At 33.8% G+C, this 18,996-nt stretch overlaps 1 protein-coding gene across 1 annotated transcript in view; it reads right to left on the minus strand.

Annotated features, from left to right (window-relative positions):
• Positions 1 to 18,996, minus strand: part of LOC150110453 (uncharacterized) — a 64,483-nt gene that overhangs the window by 18,822 nt on the left and 26,665 nt on the right. The window contains exons 3-6 of the mRNA XM_090399392.1: positions 18,082 to 18,138; positions 7,673 to 8,074; positions 4,474 to 4,515; positions 768 to 900 (exon numbers count right to left, since the gene is read on the minus strand). Of these exons, the coding sequence (XP_090255518.1) occupies positions 768 to 900; positions 4,474 to 4,515; positions 7,673 to 8,074; positions 18,082 to 18,138 (634 nt within the window). The remainder of the gene's footprint in view (positions 1 to 767; positions 901 to 4,473; positions 4,516 to 7,672; positions 8,075 to 18,081; positions 18,139 to 18,996) is intronic.

Here is an 18,996-nt window from a genome sequence, read left to right on the forward strand (position 1 = left end):
CAAAAGGAGACAATTCTAAATATCATCTAAAAGTAATCTAAAAATGTATTTAGGATAATGTTTTTCACACTTTATATTCATGATAGAAAAGACTAGTTAAAATTTCTTAACAGTAGGAATAGCTTTGGCACAATCAGGCTGATTAATCACACCATAAAATCATAGCACCGTTTAATGTTGATATATTAACAAGCACTATTTTTGTTGAAAGTTTTCACTTGGTTATAATATAAATGAAAGATGCAAAGAAATTATATTTTCAGTTTCATCCTTAATCCAAGCGTACGCAAACAGTTCACAAGTGAAATTGTTGAAAATAGTCAGGGTGGTGGTCCTTCCTATAATGCATAGCATGATACAAGTATGTAAGGATGTGCACTGCATTATAGGATACCAAGGCAACTGATGTGAAGTCATTAGCCTCTTTTTACAGATAATCCAGATGTGAAGTGACTTCATGTGCAATCTTTGTTTACACTTGGATAAAGGATTCTTGGCATCTTTAAATTTATATTTTTGAATTGGCTTCTTCTAGCAACCACCACCTCATCAGATCTCTGAATCGCACTTCAAATTTATAATTTTGCATGCTAAAGTGACTTAAAATAAAATATTATTTACTGGAAAATTTCGCCCTAATTTTCTTTCTTGCCTGTCCCCATCAATGTCAAGATATTAAACCAAATATTCAACACTAAGCACACCTGTAACAGTTTCATATTTTAAAAGTGAAACATTTTTAAATAGAAGAAAAGTTTAACTTATACCTTGATCCTCCTTTCTTCCCTTTCGGTCGGGGTAGGCTAACATTGATAATGTCAGGAGAAAGTACCTTGATATCTTCAACAGTCACATCATGAGGTAATCCGCGAACAAAAAGGCTGCGCTCATCTTTTTCCCCTAGAAAAGGGAAAAAACTTATTAATCAATATATTATTCACATTGTATAACTGGCTTTACTACAAAATGTTATAAAATACAAAGAAAGGATAATGCATGCTAAGAAATCAGGCAGACTTCTCATATTTCTGAAATTCAGTGTCAGAGACTAAAAATAGCAACATTAATTATATATTTCATCATTTGTGTTTAGAGTGGGCTTCTCAGACATTCATTCCTTACATGGGATTTGAGTAAACTGTTGGTAGCTCAGTTGTTTTTACCAAAGACATGCACCATTCTACAAATGGACATTCCTATTTTTCTTGAATACCATATAATACATATGAGAAATCACACAGCACAGCAAGATATAAATGTAAGAGAAAATGGGACAACAGGATTTAGAGGAAAGTGATGCCAGTGAGATGCAAACACAAGTCGTAACATTTGCCATTAACAAGTATTAAGATTGCAGTATCTTAGAGTATCAATTATAGCTAAGATGTTTTAACCACTGAACTGACTTACTTTGAAGAATTTATACATCAATAATTACATGGATGTGAAGATCTACTGCAGTTAATAATAATAATAACTGTTAGATACTTTTGAAAGAAGTTAGATATGAAGCTTATATTTTTATATTTTATCCAAGTGGCTGTTTGGATAATGAAAATAAAGGAGGATGGCATCTACAGTTGCATAGGCTTTATGCTTTAACATTAAATACTTAAATGCAGAGCATCTTTCCATGGAAGGGATATGTACATTAAACATCACCCCAAACAATGCCTCAGTTTGCCTTGCATGTTGCAGAGCCAACCATCACCAAGCGCCTCCGTAGCACAACTGGAAGAACAACGGTACATTGCGCCCTTCGATTGGAATATGCCTAAGTTCGATTCTCGTCGCGACAGGAGGAATCTTTATCTGGACGATTTCAATCGAAGGTGAGTTAGCCAATCTCATACGGAGGTAGCAGGGGTTTTTTCTCCTGCATACAGACAAATTGGCCCTTCAGAACACACACAATTTACAGACAAAAAAAGTAGTTGTGGTAGTGGTGGAGGTGGGTAGTAGATGGCGTTGATGGAGATGATTCATAGTAGAAGTTCGGTGTAGTGGTTGAGACAGTTGTAGGTGTCCTCCTGCGATGAGTCTTCGGACTCCTTGGAGGTGTCACGAATAATAATAACAATCACTACACAAGCACAACACAGGAAGGCTGAGCTAGGGATGACAAATACAATACTTTTCAAATCAGATGTATCTGAGTATTGCAGGCACCAGGAAAATGTTATTTACCAGCATAACGTTCTGTCTGTTAATGGGTGGCAGTGGAGTTATGTGAGGATAGTTGTTATAAAAAAGTATAACTTCTGGTTTCTTAGAGACTTCAACTTTCTTGTCACTGCATTGTTGATAGCATGAGCAGAGACTTCCCTTTCTTTGAACAAAATGATACTAATGTCTTTTCTAGGTCAAAAGCAAACTGCGAACACAGCACTTCTTTCTTCTTATTGGGCTGAAATGACGCAGGATTTTCTGGTTTGTTCTTCCTAAGTGTATCTTCTATGGTAAGGTCATGATCTTTGAGCATTGTTTCTGCTAGAGAAATAGAAGTAAACCAGTTATGTTTTGCTTTGTTCTGCTGGATTGCTTTAGATAGAACTTTTACATAATACATAGGGAGTGGCAATGGATTTGGTCCATGATTCTCTTTTCCGATGTATGGGAATACTTCCGATGACTGAGCAAGTAGAATGTTCTAGCATCACATATACAAACTATTTTCATTTCATATTTGTCAGGTTTACTGGGAATGTAGACACAGAAAGGACAATTTCTCCTAAAAGACAAGGGCTATTCGTCAATAGTACAGTATTCGTGAAGTGCATGATGCAGTCCAGTGGCAAATGAATTTCTCCCATAGAACTCGTATAGCTGCAAATTTATTCTCGCAGTTCCTAAGATCTGTCATCGAAACGAAGATGATTTAGCAAAAATCGGAATTGCACTTCGCTCATAATGGCAGGATAAATCGATGCACCAAAAAGAGACCACACTTCTTTTGCATTTAGATGGTTGTCTTTTTGACCAGAAATGTAATAAAGTCCGATTAAGGCTCTAATTTCAATGTCGTTGGTTGAACCTGTGAACTTTGTATCTGCAGTATATGACACTTTCTGACAAGAAATTTCCTTAGTATGTTTCACAATCATATCAATCATTTCTTTTGTAAAGAAAATGTCCCAAGCCTCAGTCTCATTTTTCACTTCATCCTGTGCCATCTCAAAATTCTCAAAACTATTTTACAAGGAGGCATTCTGGTTGCTGGTGGATTAGAAGACCACTTATAGCCATTCTTACCTTTTATTACAGGACCAGAATCATGAACAATGCCATCTTCATCTTCTGAAGCACTTTGTTCAGATGCATAATCAGGATCACACTCAACATGGCCTTCTTCATGCTCATTATTGTCACTATCGTATTCAATTTCGTAATCAGGAGGGTTTCATTCAAAGCAGTATTAATGAAATCTTCAAAACATTCATAGAAATAGCCATGGTGCCCAACACAAATTTAACACACTAATGCTCACTGGGTATGTAATTACTCCAACAGTCTTACAGAACGACATGTACTACACTCGCTCATTGACTATGTGGAGAAAGATTGGTTAGAGTATAGCCGGGGTGGGGGAAGCACTGTGCATATCAGTGACTAATGTGTAGAAGAAAATGGAGTCCCCTGGGGAGCATTGCAGGGTTAAAAACAGAAACCACAAATTAATCAAATAACAAAGAAGAGGAATGGGAAAATCTGAAACAAATCCTGGCAAAAGTAGCAAAAGAAAGCTTAAAAAGAGTAATGTAATAGTAGCAAGAAGATTATGAAACTGAGACAAAGAAATAAAAAGGATGATAAAATAAAAAAAAAAAAAGGTACCAGAAACGGCTCAATTTCAAGACAACAGCAGCAGCAAGAATAGAGTACAAAAGAAACAGCGCAATTGCAAAATGAGAGGTAAGGAAACAGAGATGGAACAATTTCGTAAATGAACAAGATTTTGGTCTAAAAATATTTCTAAAATTTTTAGACCAAAAATTGGGGGTCGTCTTATACAAGAGGGATAACCAAGTGAGACCCGTGGTTGCTGTGGCAAAATTGCCGGTACCTTGTCTCTGCAAACTGGCTTCCGCCAGTCACTAGCCTTTGTTAATTCTGTCGTCTGGTGTCATTAACAGCTGATTCTGAATAAACAAATAAGAACTCTGAAAGCATTCATACATCTGAAACTCAATGGCAGGGTAAGTTAATGTATTAACAATATTTTGAGCAGTAGCCCATAAAAATGTCCAAAAATAAAAAACGATTGTTTTTTAATTCAATCAAATTTATCAATTAAACTGAACACGTGTTCAGTTTAATCCTTCATATAATGTAGATAACCAACCATATTTAATATAAGTTTCATTCCTAGTAATCTGATCTTACTCCGCCTTGCTGCCAATATGTTACAAGTTACAATATTTTTAATGAGTTACAAGGTAAGTTAAATTTCAGGTCTACAAATTAAAAACTTACTTTTTCTTTGTTGCTGTATATTCATAGTTGCTGAATCAAAATCTAGAAAAATAGGAAAGAGTTTAATGACTTGATTTTACTTGTAATAATTTCACAATACAGATATCCCTTACTTAAAACGGATTTGATTAATGCAGCGAAATTAATTGCAACAATCCCTTGATATACGCGCCAAGAGTTTTGATTAACGCGCCTTTAAATTTACCACGCAAAAACATGCAAGCCTTGAGGAGTGTTTCCTGGCTGAAAGAAAGAAAGTCATAAGCAGATGAGGTCATTCCTCCCATTAAGAGTGGGTATATTCCAAGCTTCAATTGTTCTGGTGTATTTAAAAAATACAGCAGAACTTTGCATTTAGATAACGCAAAGTTCTGCTGTCATTCAAATTGTCGTAATGATCTGTGATATTTTATTTTTTCTACCAAATACATCATTGCTACAACCCATGGACATGGGCTTCATTGCAACTTTCAAAGGCTATTTTCTTAAAAATACATTCTCAAAGACAGTAGAAACAATGGGAGAAAATGCGATTACACTACAAGAATTTTTGAAAAAGTTTAACATTAAACATGCAATTGAAAATATTCATGACTCATGGGAGCAAGTGTCTTCTAACTGCATGAGAGCTCTTTGGAAAAACCTTTTGCCAGAGTGCGCTAATGACTTAGATGGTTTTTAAAATCCTGTGAACAACGTGGTTGAAAAAATCGTTGCAATTGGTGAAAACTTTGGTTTTGATCAAACTCAAAAGATTTCAGTGACAATGATCTTCCAAAGGAGATAACAATCAAAGAACTGGATGGAATATTTCGCAGTTTAGAATCGCTTAAGCAGCAAGTAATGGATAAGGATCCAGATGTTAATCGAAGAATGCTTGTTTGCCAAGGTCCAAAGAGTCATTTTGCTTGTTATCGTAGAATTTATGCCGATAAGAAAAACTAAAACTGTTCAAACGAATCTTGCTAAACTTTTTTGATAAAAAATTGCAATAACTAATGTAGGTACAAGCATTTATTAAACATTTACTTTGTATTAATTTTTTATTTTTCCTAAAGGAGTACCCACATAAAACGAATTATTAATACAGTAATCGATCATGGGTGAATTGTAATTTTTACCATTGATTATTATATTTGATATACAAGGTAACAGAGGGATTAATTAATCGCGTTAATCAAGGGATACCTGTTATTAAAAACCACATCTCAAAAAAAATGTCTAGATTAGTTCTTTAAATGGATTAAGGAAAAAATTCCCATGATTAAAAGATTTACAGATATTCTTAAAATAGCCTCAAAAGAATGTCACATCTTGTGACATAGCTGAAACTGTAAAGTTTAAAATGCAGATGAAATTGATGGCAAAATGTAATTGCACCTAACTGTAAAGTTTGTTTGGTTCAAGCAATCTAATTTCCTGTTTTTACCATTAAGTCTTGATAATGATGGGCCTGTGGACATTTCTTTCCCCCTAAGATATCAACAACTATAGACAGAATTAGTGATTCTCACATGCTCAGAGAAATATCAAAATGTCTGCATTGTAGGCACTACATTCAATACCACTTACATAAAATCAAGAAAGGACATTTGTGTAAAGAAATATTGTATACAGTAATACCCCACCTATGATGCTTCACTTTATGACAATCTGCTCATAAAACACTTTTTAATGACCAATGTCCATTTACATGACACTGCATTCACTCATACAAATGGTTTTAGTGACATAACGCTGCTGTGAATTAACCAACACTCAGTATTAATGAATTCAGTTCATTTACGTTGTTACTTGCTACATCTTTCTGTGTTTTGCTGTGAATTACAAGATCTTTATAACTATTATTTTATTTTACTGTTGTTAATAATTGTAGATAAAATGCAAAGCAAGGGTGTTCTTGTTTCATCAAAAAGAAGATGCATAAACATAAGATTAAAATTATTAAATTTGGCTAGAACCATGTAACAAAGAGGCCAACGGCTTGGCTTGCAGTATTATTGTTACAGTTGTTAATTCCAAAGGAAGTGAAAAGTACCAACACTAATTAATAATCTAGTTATCCATAAACTGACAGACAATTTCCAAAATGGAAAAACTTTTAACAGTGTAGACTGATCGATGACTAAACTGGTTGCCATGTTTCCTTAAGCCAACCAGAATAAGTTTTTCATTTGCAAAAATTCTTTTCACAATTATTTTTTGAAATGAATGTCCTCAGACAGAACAGCACATGGGCATTGAAGAACTTGAACATGTGCAGACTGGATGAAAAAAAAAAAACATTTTCTGCAAGACGTCTAAAAATAGGCTACTGGATAAAGGACTTAACTACTCAATTGCACCTAAAAAGGTAAAGAAATTGGATTTTATTTACCATATAGAAAGAGGCATCAGGTCCCTACCCAACAATATAGCCGATAAAAACCGTACTTCTAAGACTTTTGGTTCAGATATAATTCGATTTTGATATAAATACCATATAACTATTAAAAAGAAAACTGCATCCGCTGCAAATTCTTTACTAGTTTAATACAGTGTTATAGTATACTTCTTGACTTCTTAACTATGTCAAGCAATGCAGAGACAATATGATTTGATTAAAGTATGAATAAATAAAATTTATTCATACATTAGTATGAAATTATTTATTAGTATGAAAAAATTGTTGTATGGAAACACGTTAAGAACATTTCAGTGACTTCCATATTTTAATTGTGTAGGTATATTTATATCTTTACTAAGATATTTCTACATTTCTCATAACAAAATTAGACAACTTAACAAGATGAACTGAAAAAATGTACAAGATTAGCAGTCCAAAAAAGGCAAATGCACTAAAAGTGCATGGATACAACAGTGGCTTGAGGTTCAGTCTTGTGTTTGATATCAGAGAACTAATGAAATGTCAATGATATCAAATACAAATTGGTCTCTGACAACTAAAGAGTAGTTTTTTTTGGAATGAAAGAGGACTAATTATTCACTACTGCTATAACAGGCGAGGGGAGCCTGTAGCAAGATTAACAAAGAATACTTCTACTATTATACTACAGATATACCCTTTAAGTTAGTAGAGATGGCTACCAATTAAAATAATAGGCTCCATTCAACATAAAAAAAGTGCACACAACTTAAGGTAAAAAAACTACAAGAATTTTTTTAAATTAATAACTAGTAAATCAAAATTTAGTTTTACTTTCAGTCTTTGGCTTCTTCATGAAGGTATTTTCGGCATCCAACTTTCTTTTTTGGCCACCAAACATTGGCTTCATAGGTGACTGCTCCTTTATAGAAGATTCACTCTGCTGTTTTTCAGGAAATGATTCTTTGACAGGAGACTCAGTGGTATTCAAGACTTTTTTCCCAGTTGCTGGTGTCTTAGGTCCTTTTTTCATCTGTACACTTTTTGGTGTAGCAATCTGTTTATTCTGATTTGGAGTTTGCCCTTTTGCTGCAGTGACTAGCTTATTTTTTCCTGGCATAAGATTTTTTGTCTGTTTTTTCACCTTAGGTGTTAGCTCCTCGTCCTCCTCATCATCGTCGTCGTCATCATCATCATCACTTTCTTCTCCCTCTTCATCGTCGTCATCATCATCATCTAGAAATCAAATGTATTCAGATAGTTTAATGTATACATGTTAAAGCAAGTATATGAGATCAAATATAAGAAAAATATCAGCACTATGAAAAACCTGCTAGTTATTAGTTACATCAAAGCATGTCATAATGTAAGTCACTGGGAAAGGGAGAAACCACACACACACACACACAGACCGTAAAATCATATAGAAGGAATTTTGTACAAAATTCTTATATACTGATTTTATTACAAAATATTCGTAGTTTAATTAACATTTTTTCATAAGTGTTTTATGTAATCTGATAAAATATTAGAATGAAAGAATTGCTAAATTATTTGACCGGCAATATTGTACAAACAAAGAGATAGCCCGGACAGGATTAGAAATGTAGACCAGAGGCTATCGCCGGCGAGTTACAAGGTTTTCCTGCCATGACTCAGCGATTTCGTAAGGGGGGAAGGAACCCCTGATAGAACATCCGGGGAACTCGATCTGAAGAAGTTTCAAGGTCGTGAAGGTAGAATAAAAAGGAGACAGGTACTTTGCTCCTGACTTGTTCCGGTATCGCTTCGAAGAGGACCCTGTGTCCAGCCGTTCCAAGGATGGGGGAAGGATATCCCACTAGCAGTATTTAGATGATAATAGGAGATTTTTAACGGCGGTGTCGGCTGTTCGAGAAGTCCCATCACGAAGTTCCTTAAGCAATATCCAAGAATGCTGTATCGTCGTTGCCGTGGAATAGTGTGTTTGTGGTTCTAACAGGAAAGAAGAAGATTATATTCGTGATCTCTAGGATCTTGAATGCTGAACTGGCTGAGAAATGTTTCAAGTAAGAGTAACGTAGAACTGCTATGGATTGTGAACCTTAGAACAGGGACTGTTGATTATATAATTGCTAGCATACTATAAAGTTGTGAAGTCAGAAAACTGCACTTCTTAATTATTGTGAAATAATTGTCTAAAGAATTCAGAGCAACTGTTAATGTTAAAAGGTCATTGTTAAGAGTTAATTTGAAGGAAAGATTGAAAGTGAAGCTTAGTTAAGCATAATTCTGTTAATGGTCTAAGTAAAATTGAGTTAAAGTGTGTGTGAAACTAACCACGTGTCTGACATATATGTGAGTGTAAATGTCTTTAAACTATAGGCCAGAAGTGCTGATTTAAGTAATTTGAGAACCGACACGAGCATTGCATTGTTACTCAGCAGAATTGATAAGAACCAGATAATTTTTGTGTAAAATCCTATTTCTTTTATTTTGTAATTACCATATCTTAGTATGAATAAATTGTTTTGTTTGTTAATAACTGTTTGTTAAAAATATAGAACCTGCATGTCCTTGAATTTAAAGTTAACCACGACTGACTAAATTTAAGTATCAAACGTTGCTTGAATTAGGATTGAATATTAGAGATAATTCCGTGTTCTACTGAGCATTTCTCTTACACATATAGGAAAGACAAACAATTTTTTAAAGATCAGTGTAAGAGAAAGCCAGCTAGTTAGACAAAGGAATTGGTTCCAGCCAGAGGCAATTCCTGAATCTATACTCTACACGTGAAAGTAGAGGTTAGAACCTTGAGGGGGGGGGGTGAAATTGTAGACTAAAGGATTAAAAGTGATAAGACTAGCTCAAGCAATGATTGCAACTCAGAGTTACAACCGACAAGAACTTAAGTTAAGAAATAATACTGAATACTTCGAATGAAGTATACAAAAAAAAAAAATCTTTATTATTACACACACACTTAAGTTACAGAAAACATACCAGTTTTTTTTTTTTTTTTAAAAGAAAAACACCTTTGTTCAAATGGAAACTACTCAAACATACAACACAGATGTGCTATATTTTTAGCATGTTTACAGAGATCCTAATACATTGGGGTTCCAAAGAGAAACAGACATATGACAGATGATTTCAGTCTGTTACTGAAAGATTTATGAGAAGAAACAAGCTACTTTCCACCACCGATGCTTTCACAAGGAAATTTATCAAATAAAAAAAAATTCTACTGTCTACAATTTACATTGTACAGGCAGCCCTCGATTTACACCTCACTTCAGTTCCTGAAAAAACGGGCATAAACCGAATCAGCATAAAACAAACCCAATTTTAACGGTAGGTAAAAAGTTATGTTCCACGCAGTCAAAAAAATATGCACATGAGTATGTGTAACATTATTATATTTAAAGCTTTGATAATACATATCTACATATATATTTGTTAAAATAAAATTATTAATAACAAAACCAAAACAAAATTATATACAAAAAAATATGCAACTTCGAAAAGATATTACATATTTCTATGTTGAAGTAACTGGTTTCAGATCACCTGCATTTTTCTTTGAAAAAAGTATCCAGTGTTAACTGCCTAGATTCTGTTTCTTTCTTTAAGGAGTTCAGTGTAAGGTCGAATAGATGCAATTACACTCCTTTTTACATTCGAACTCCGTTCCCAATTGTGGTCCATTTCGCAGAGTTCATCAGTCAATGTCTCTATGCTTGCAAGGATACGCTGTGAATCAGCCGTTTTTATCTCTCAGAGGATTCTTCGTTTTTTTTCTCCTCCTTTGGATGCTGACTTAATTGCTCGACTAATTCTTTTAAGTCTTCATTGGAAAACAATCATGACTCTCTAAGACTTCTGTCACATCTTCAGTTGTAATATCGTCCAATTCCACCTCTCACACAAACTTGATAACATCTTCAATAACATTCTCCTCTTGGTCTAATTCCTCGAAGTTGTGCATAAATGCTGGAAGAAATTATCACCATGCTCCTTTTAAACACTTTGCTGACACTTCGTTCCAAGCTGCCTTGATGTTGTTAATGCCCTTCAAAATATCGAAGGACCATTTTTTTACCATTTCCATAAATGTTATATGGAGGTAATAGGCTATGAAGATTGATATAATCCCCTGATCCATCGATTGCAAAAGCAATGTTGTGTTTGGGGGCAAGTAAACAATCTTGACATCCAATGGTATTCTTACTTCAGCAAGGTTTTGAGGATGTCCAGGGGCGTTATCCAAGAGAAGCAATGCTGGCGAATCATTTTCTTTACAGAAGCAAAGCACGGCAGGACAAAAATAATTTGTGTACCAATCTATAAAAACGTCTTGTGTAACCCAAGCTTTCTTGTTCCTTTTCCAATAGACTGTGGCTTTTAGACCCTTGAAGGCACGTGGTGTCTGTGAATGGTACACCAACACTGGTTTAAGCTTCAAAGTTCCGGAGACATTTGCACCCAACAAAAGGGTAAATCTATCTTTCGCAGTTAACCTGGAGTGGAACGTTCCTAACACGAAATGAAGATACGTGATGGCAATTTTTTCCAGTAGAGCCAAGTCTCATCAACATTAAAAATGAGATCAGGAGGATAACTTCCTTGTTCTAAACAGGCTTGAAATTCTTTAAGAAAAGCAGCTGCTGCCACAACATCTGCACTTGCTGCCTCACCACATAATTTGACACTATGACACTTACTTCGAGACTCTCATGAACCAACCTTTGCTTCCTAAAAATGTTTCTTGCCTCCATCTGTCTTTTTAAGATCCTCAAAAATTGTTTTTGCTTTTCCACTTATAACAGCCTGCGTCAGAGGAATGTTTTCTGATTCAAGTTATCCACCCCCTAATGATAATTTTTCCATTTTTTCATGAAGTTTACCCCTGCTTTAACTTGCATGTTTTCCATTTAGTACTGCCGTAGATTGTTGCGCACTGTTTTATCTGCATTTTTCATAATTTTTGTAACAGTCGATGGAGATAAGTTCATACTTCTACAGACATTAGCACGTGTTGGCCCATCTTCCATTCTTCAAATCACCTCCATCTTCTTTTCAAGTGTGATTGATTTCTGCACCTTCTTAACACCAAGTTCTTCTAATGTTTCTGCACTTCTTTCATCAGACATGGTATGTAATTATATACTTTATCAATTTAAATACGTATGTTTGTAAAAAAAAATTAAATAGAATTAGGTAGATTCAACAGTAAAACTAGGTTTGATACATATACGTCGTAGTAGCTCGGTAAACACTAGAGTGCCTGCTAGCATCGTTTCTCAGTTAGCCCACACTACAGTAAGAAAGCACGCGCAGCCATCTGCCATTATTGTCGGCATAAATTGAACCGTCATAAACCGAGGGCTGCCTGTATTATATTCTTTGAATTAATAATTACATACTGAATTTCATTTTATGTATGGATTTCTCTGAATCGTATCATAAACACCCCAGAAAGTGATTTACTGATGAGGGAGTTAAGTATAATTCAAGCTATGTGAAGTTTGTGGAATATCAGAGATGTTTGATTTCTACAGTCGATTCTTACTATGGCAATCGTTATAACAAACCACTCATTAAAATAATCTACTAAAAAGTACTGAATGAAGTTTTACAGATACAATGCATTAGTTTAGCACAAGGCTGTGCTAAAAGAAATTCACTATACGTAAACTGTGCAATGAGTTTGCTATAGTGACAGCTGACTGTTTTTCTCATAATATGAAACTCCATTACAATGTAGGAATGATTTACAGAAGTCATCGTTAGTTTAGTTATTTGTTGACATATTTTATTTCAATTTTAATTATGTTGATAAAATTTTCACAATATTCTCTTGTAAAAAAAAAAAAAAAAAAAAAAAAAAAGCACAAGCTGCAGTCACTTGTGGTTTTGCTAGTAAGAGATTCACTATCAAGGCCGTTAACCACACTACAGGCCAAGACGTTTATAGACATCAAGGTTATCATGGATGCGAAGTACATATTAAAATTGTAATACCATTCATATTACATTGAAATATATGATGGATATGAATCGTATGAGAATGCGTATTTGATCCATAATGGCCAGTAAGGTTAAAGCCTAGCAGTTCTTCATATTTAACAGCAACACAGATGCCTTCCAACAGTGTTGGAATTAAAATATCTGAAAACTTCATGTGGACAAGAAACAATCTTGATTGCACAGCTGACAGAAAGATACTGTCTGCCATTACTGGACTGCTGTTTACTGTTTGTGAAGCCAGCTGTCATGAATCAGAGAATACAGAGTATACACTTTGTTATAAGAGCAGCTAATGGATACAAGAAAAAAAAAGTACGAGGGTGATAAGTTCTCGGCCTCGATCATAGATGGCAACATTATCGGCAAGATTTTTTTTCTAAGTTGGTACACCTGTCATAAGCATCTATGTGAAATTGCAAGTCATTCTATCAAGTAGTTTGTTTTAGGCAGTTGTCTGTATCTTTTCAAATGGATAAAATTGAGTATTGTGCAGTTATAAAATTCTTTCTAAAAGGTTTAACAGCAAAAGAAATTCATTAGAAGTTCAAAAACATTTAGACACTCTTCTCCTTCATTTTTGAGAATTAAGAAATGGGCTCAGTGTTTAAACGTGGGTGTACCAGCCTTGAAGATGATCCACATGAAGGACGTCCAAAAAGTGTAACACTACCCTGAGACTATAGGCATTTCAAAAAAACATGGATATATTTTGCATAAAGAATTGCAAATGAAAAAGATTTGCGCAAGATGGGTGCCATGCTTGCTCACAGCAGATCAAAGACGCACTCGAATGAAAATCTCTGAACAGTGCTTGGAGCGTTTTAACAAGAATAAAACTGATTTTGTGAGTCGATTTGTTACCATGGATGAGACTTGGATTCTCCATTATGTACCAGAATCCAAACAAGAGCCACGACAGTGGTCAGAAGCCGTTTTTTCAGTGCCAAAGAAGACAGTCGGTTCCATCAGCAGTAAAGGTTCGTGGATTAGTGTTTTGTGCTAAAGGCATTTTGTTTATTATGTTGAAAAGGGTAAAACAATAACCAGAGAATATTATTCTGATCTTTTAACCAGACTAGATGAAAATATTTGTGAGAAAAGACACAGTTTGCAGAAGGAAAAAATCACTTTCATCAGGACAATGCACTTGCCCATTAGAGTTTTGTCAATGGAAAAAATACGGAATCTGCACTATGAATTGTTGGAGCATCCACCCTATTCTCCAGATTTGGCTCCCTCTGACTTCTCTTCCCAAAAACTAAAACACTTCTTCGTTCGTCAGCATTTTTCTTTGAATCAAGAGGTGATTGCAGCTGTAGAGGGGTATTTTGTAGATCTTATCATGAAGTAAAAACATTTCAGTTGTTTTTTGGCATTAACTATGGAAATACACAGCAAAACTAGTATTGTAGGAAGTCAACTGAGTAAATTTATATGGGATAAGCGAGTCAAAACACATTAGTCAAAGACAGGTATGTATTAGTCATAAGGGAGATTATGTTGAAAAATAAAAATTTTGAAATTATAAATGTTTTTTCATTGTTAGGCCAGAACTTTTCAGACCACCCTCGTACATCAGTGATATAAAAAATGATTTAAGGGGAAATATTCAATTGTTTGCTAATGATGCAAAGCTGGAAGAGAAAGTCATTATTTACAAAGTGCCTATCATATCTCCCTTAAAACAACTCATTCACTGATAATGCACTCAACAAACTCTGGTAATCCTTTCTACCTATTAATTTCTCTCAAGGCATAAATCTAGTTATCACATTATTGCTGAACATTATCGCTGAACAATGAAATCTCCAAGGTAATCTGCTATGAGGAAAGTTGCGTTTGATAAAATCAAGATTTCAAGAAAGAAAGTGAACAGCTTCAGAACAACTCTTGCATTATGAGAGTGAAGGAGACCAGATGAATATGAAAGAATAAGGTAGAGATTTCTATGAATTGTTGGAACATCCACCCGACAGCATTTTTCTTCAAATCAAGGTGATTGCAGCTGTAGAGGGGTATTTTGAAGAGCTTACTGAGAACCACTACAGGGTGGGATAATGGCACTGGAATAAATGTATTAGTCTTCAGGGAGATTATGTTGAAAAATAAAAACAATTTTGAAATTATAAATTCATTTTTTCATTATTAGTCCGAGAACTTTTCAGACCACCCTTGTATGTAATAAAAAAAGGAAAGAAAAAGGAAAAAATGGTCAGAATACCATTAAACATCCCTTAATATTATTCAGCATTCTGTCATCACAAAATTGGATCAATCAGATTTTTCAAGCCACATCTCTTTAAACATCAAGTGCCATAAAACTACATTAAATTCATGTGATGCAATTTGGATTTTTAATGAATGGAATGTCATGCTTCCTCCTTAGCAAGTCATCTTGTACATAAGATTATCTAAAATTTGAGGTTTTAGTGGCTAACTACGTGTTAAGAATTTTGTGGAATATGCCATAGTTATAAACTAAGTAACTACTGTTGTTATTTCTTTTCAAGAACTTCCAATAATTTAAATTGCTGAAGGATTTGGAAAGTATGCATTCTAAGCTTCAAGGTCAAGATTGCCTACAGTACAACTTCCTTTGTGTCCATTTGATTCACCTAATGAAAATGCAGATATTCTATAATTAATGTCAGAAAAGACTTCAGCCAAGGTTTTAAGATGTAACTTTTTGTGTGTGTGTGTGTGTGTGTGAGTGAGAGAGAGAGAGAGAAAGAGAAAGATTCATTTATATAGTCATAATATATCTATAAAACGCATAATCATCAAATTTCAGGTATATACACTCAGGGGGATTAGAATATTATGACATAACTATACACAAGTGTCATGTCATTACCAACTTCCTATCAACAATTTTCCTCTAAATTAATCTGTTATCTATCAAAAATCCAACTAACAAATCTTATATCAGTCATTCAAGGTAATTACTGTATCAATATACACCAAGATCTTGGTCTTACTGAGTTTTTGCCTTGCCATTCTGGAAAAACTTGTTTTCTCCTTTCCCATTCAGTTTAAGTGTGATGATGATGATATTACATAAAATTAGCTGTTGTTGCACATTTCTGAATGCCTAATGTCAAGTTCCATCCTTCCTTCCTAATATCCTTATTTTTAATGATTGTGCAACTGACATTGTCTGTTCATCCCCTTATTTTTTTCACAACTCATATCTTTAATCAACTGCTATTTCTAACCAAAGTCTCAGAACTATAATTTAACACTGGCTTGATTGCTGTGTTACATACTGCTAGTTGTCTTTGACTAATGTGTTTTGACTCTCTTATCCCATATAAATTTACTCAGTTGACTTCCTACCATACTAGTTTTGCTGTGTATTTCCATAGTTAATGCCACAAAACTAAAAATTATGCCAAAAAACAACTGAAATGTTTTTACTTCTTGTTCTACAGGTTCTCCATTTAGAATGCAGTTGATGTTTTCAACGTTCCTGCTTATTTTCATTGTCTGTGTTTTTATTGCTGCTTTTCATACCAAATTTATTGCAGCAGTTATTTTTCATTTTCAAACATGACGAAAGACTCATGTTGTTAAATAGATTTCTCAACTTACTTTTAAAATCATATTAGAAAATATTTGCTCACTGAAATATATCGATAAGAAAATCGACAGAAGTCCAAATCGTATGTTTGAAATCACCGAATGTAAGTGTCCATTAAACAATTCCGTGTCAAATACAATCTGATTTTGCTTTTAAGATCTATTTCAGATCTTTTTGTATTGCAAGGGCAGATTTTTGTCTTTCCAACTCCTCCAGGTCAGCTTTAAGATTTCTAAGTTTTGAATTCCACAAATCCTGGGTTTTCAGGCCCTCTAAGTGAAGTTGAAATGTAATCTCATCAATTCCAGCAAAGGGTGAAAAATTTAATTTGTCAGGATTAATTTCAAGTGGTCGCAATAAAAATGACAGTTGCCTTGTTCTTTCTAAATTCCTCAAATCTCCCATTAAATGCAGATTGCATATTTACCACAATTTCTTTGAAAAAGGTTAAATTTATGGAATTATTATCAGCTTGTTATTGTTGATATTTCTTCAACGTAGGAAAATGTAATAATGTGCCTTTCTCTAAGTCTGTCGCAAACAAATATAATTTTTGTTCAAACGAAATCACTTCTTCTGAAAGCAAAACTTCTGTATTTCTCTTTCCCTGTAGTTTCTTATTTAGTGCATTTAAATGGGAAGTCATATCCACCATAAAGTAGAATTTTTGTAAAATGTAAATAAATGTAAAGAAGGATTATTGCGTATGATTTCAAAGAGTTCAAACATGAAAGTATTAAATTTTTCGGCATCGCATGTACTATTTTCAATTGTAAAATATCCTTGATTAAATGTAAAATGTCCTTAATTTATTGCAAATGCTAAATTTAGGATTTTTAGTTTCTAATTTAATAAATAACATTCGTTTTGCATTATTCAAAAATAGATTGTTTATTAACGAAGAGCCGCAGGTTGCCGACCCCTGGTATAGACAATGTCCAGTGGTTGAAAATATCTGGGTATTATAAGTCCAGTCTAGGATGCAAAGAACCATTATCAGGGCTATTCAAGCCCAACTAAGTTAGCAGGACTCATGCAAGGGTGGGAGTTTTAGTTTGTGGAAATCTATGTTTTTCATCCCATACAACAGGCAAACCAGCTGAAAGTACACAGCAATTTACAGCCATAGTAAAGAGGATTAACTGCCCTATCATAAACAATATGGAGTTTGTAAGAAATAATTTTGCCATGAGAGACAATCTATAAGGGTAACATGAAAAGGGAGATGGAATGGACACACACATTTTTTTAATAAAATGCTATAAAAAAATTTTATGACATGTTTGAACTCATTCCAAATGCCTGAAAACTTAATTTTCAAGTGTGTAACATAGTAAAATACAAGGGAGAGATCCTATTTTAGAGGGAAAAAAGTAGATTAAACTTTTTTCTACAGCTGTGATGACATACATACAGACAGCTACCACAGTTGAATAATAAGCAACAAAATAAAATGGTGCAGTATGGCAGGATTAAAAGATTTTAAATTTATATGTAATTCAAAATTTTAAGAAGAGTTAAATTCTGCAAGGTTATCACAGAAGCAAGTAATCAATATAAAAACATTAAAAATAAAAATTAAATGGTATCCCATTTTAGTAAGGCTGAGAATAAACAGTCACTACTGCAATAAATACAATAAATCACTCACCATCATCTTCATCATCGTCTTCATCATCATCTTCCTCTTCCTCATCCATCACTTCATCTAATGTATTAAATACACAATATTTAAGTTACTTTTTGTATCACTAGCAAACTGTGAATCAAAAATGAATATAATCCAAAACAATTCACTATGGTCAACTTATGAAAATGTTTCTTGTATTTCTGCAATGTTAAATAAATTAACCAGAAAGGATCATTGCAGTTTTAATACTGCATATCAAGTATTATTACATAACTGACATTTTCTGGAATCTGAAGGTCATGGCATTTTTTTTAAAAAAAGTAATCCTCCCTCACAACTTACCTTGTAACAGATAGTTTACCGGTCTCTTTGGCAAAGTTTTTTCCCCATGAAGGAATTGAATTCTAGTTTTGAGGGAAGCTTGTGCCATAGTATCACCAACACGTAAACACAATAAGTATTATTTATTAAATTTACTGCCCATATTTTATCTCGAAAATATCATTTAATTAATTATTATTTTTACAGCCAAGTGATATTTACAAAGATAGAAAATATAATTTTTTTTGGATGATAAGATAAATTATATAATTATTTTATCACTTTTATGATTAACCTTTTCTTCAGTGAAGCATAACGCTATTAGCAATTTAACATCACGCAGCTCGTACTATTTTGAATAATTCAATTGTTTGCATTCTACCTTGTAAAATATGTTCAGGCCACTGATGATTGTTATTTTCAAACTCAAATATTTGGCAGTATATTTAATAAATAATACTTGTGTTTACGTGTAGATAATTTATAACTTATTAGTTAAATTTATTTAATTAATTAGAATAAAATAATTTTATAACGATTCATATATTAGTGTATATGCTAGGCTACCGTGAAGCAATCTTGTCGATTACACTAGGCTACCATAAAGCAATCATA

This window comes from Typopeltis vanoorti, chromosome 1 (genome assembly GCF_054136105.1).
Source record: "Typopeltis vanoorti isolate ZY-2024b chromosome 1, IOZ_Tvanoo_1.0, whole genome shotgun sequence".
NCBI classification, from domain to species: domain Eukaryota; kingdom Metazoa; phylum Arthropoda; class Arachnida; order Uropygi; family Thelyphonidae; genus Typopeltis; species Typopeltis vanoorti.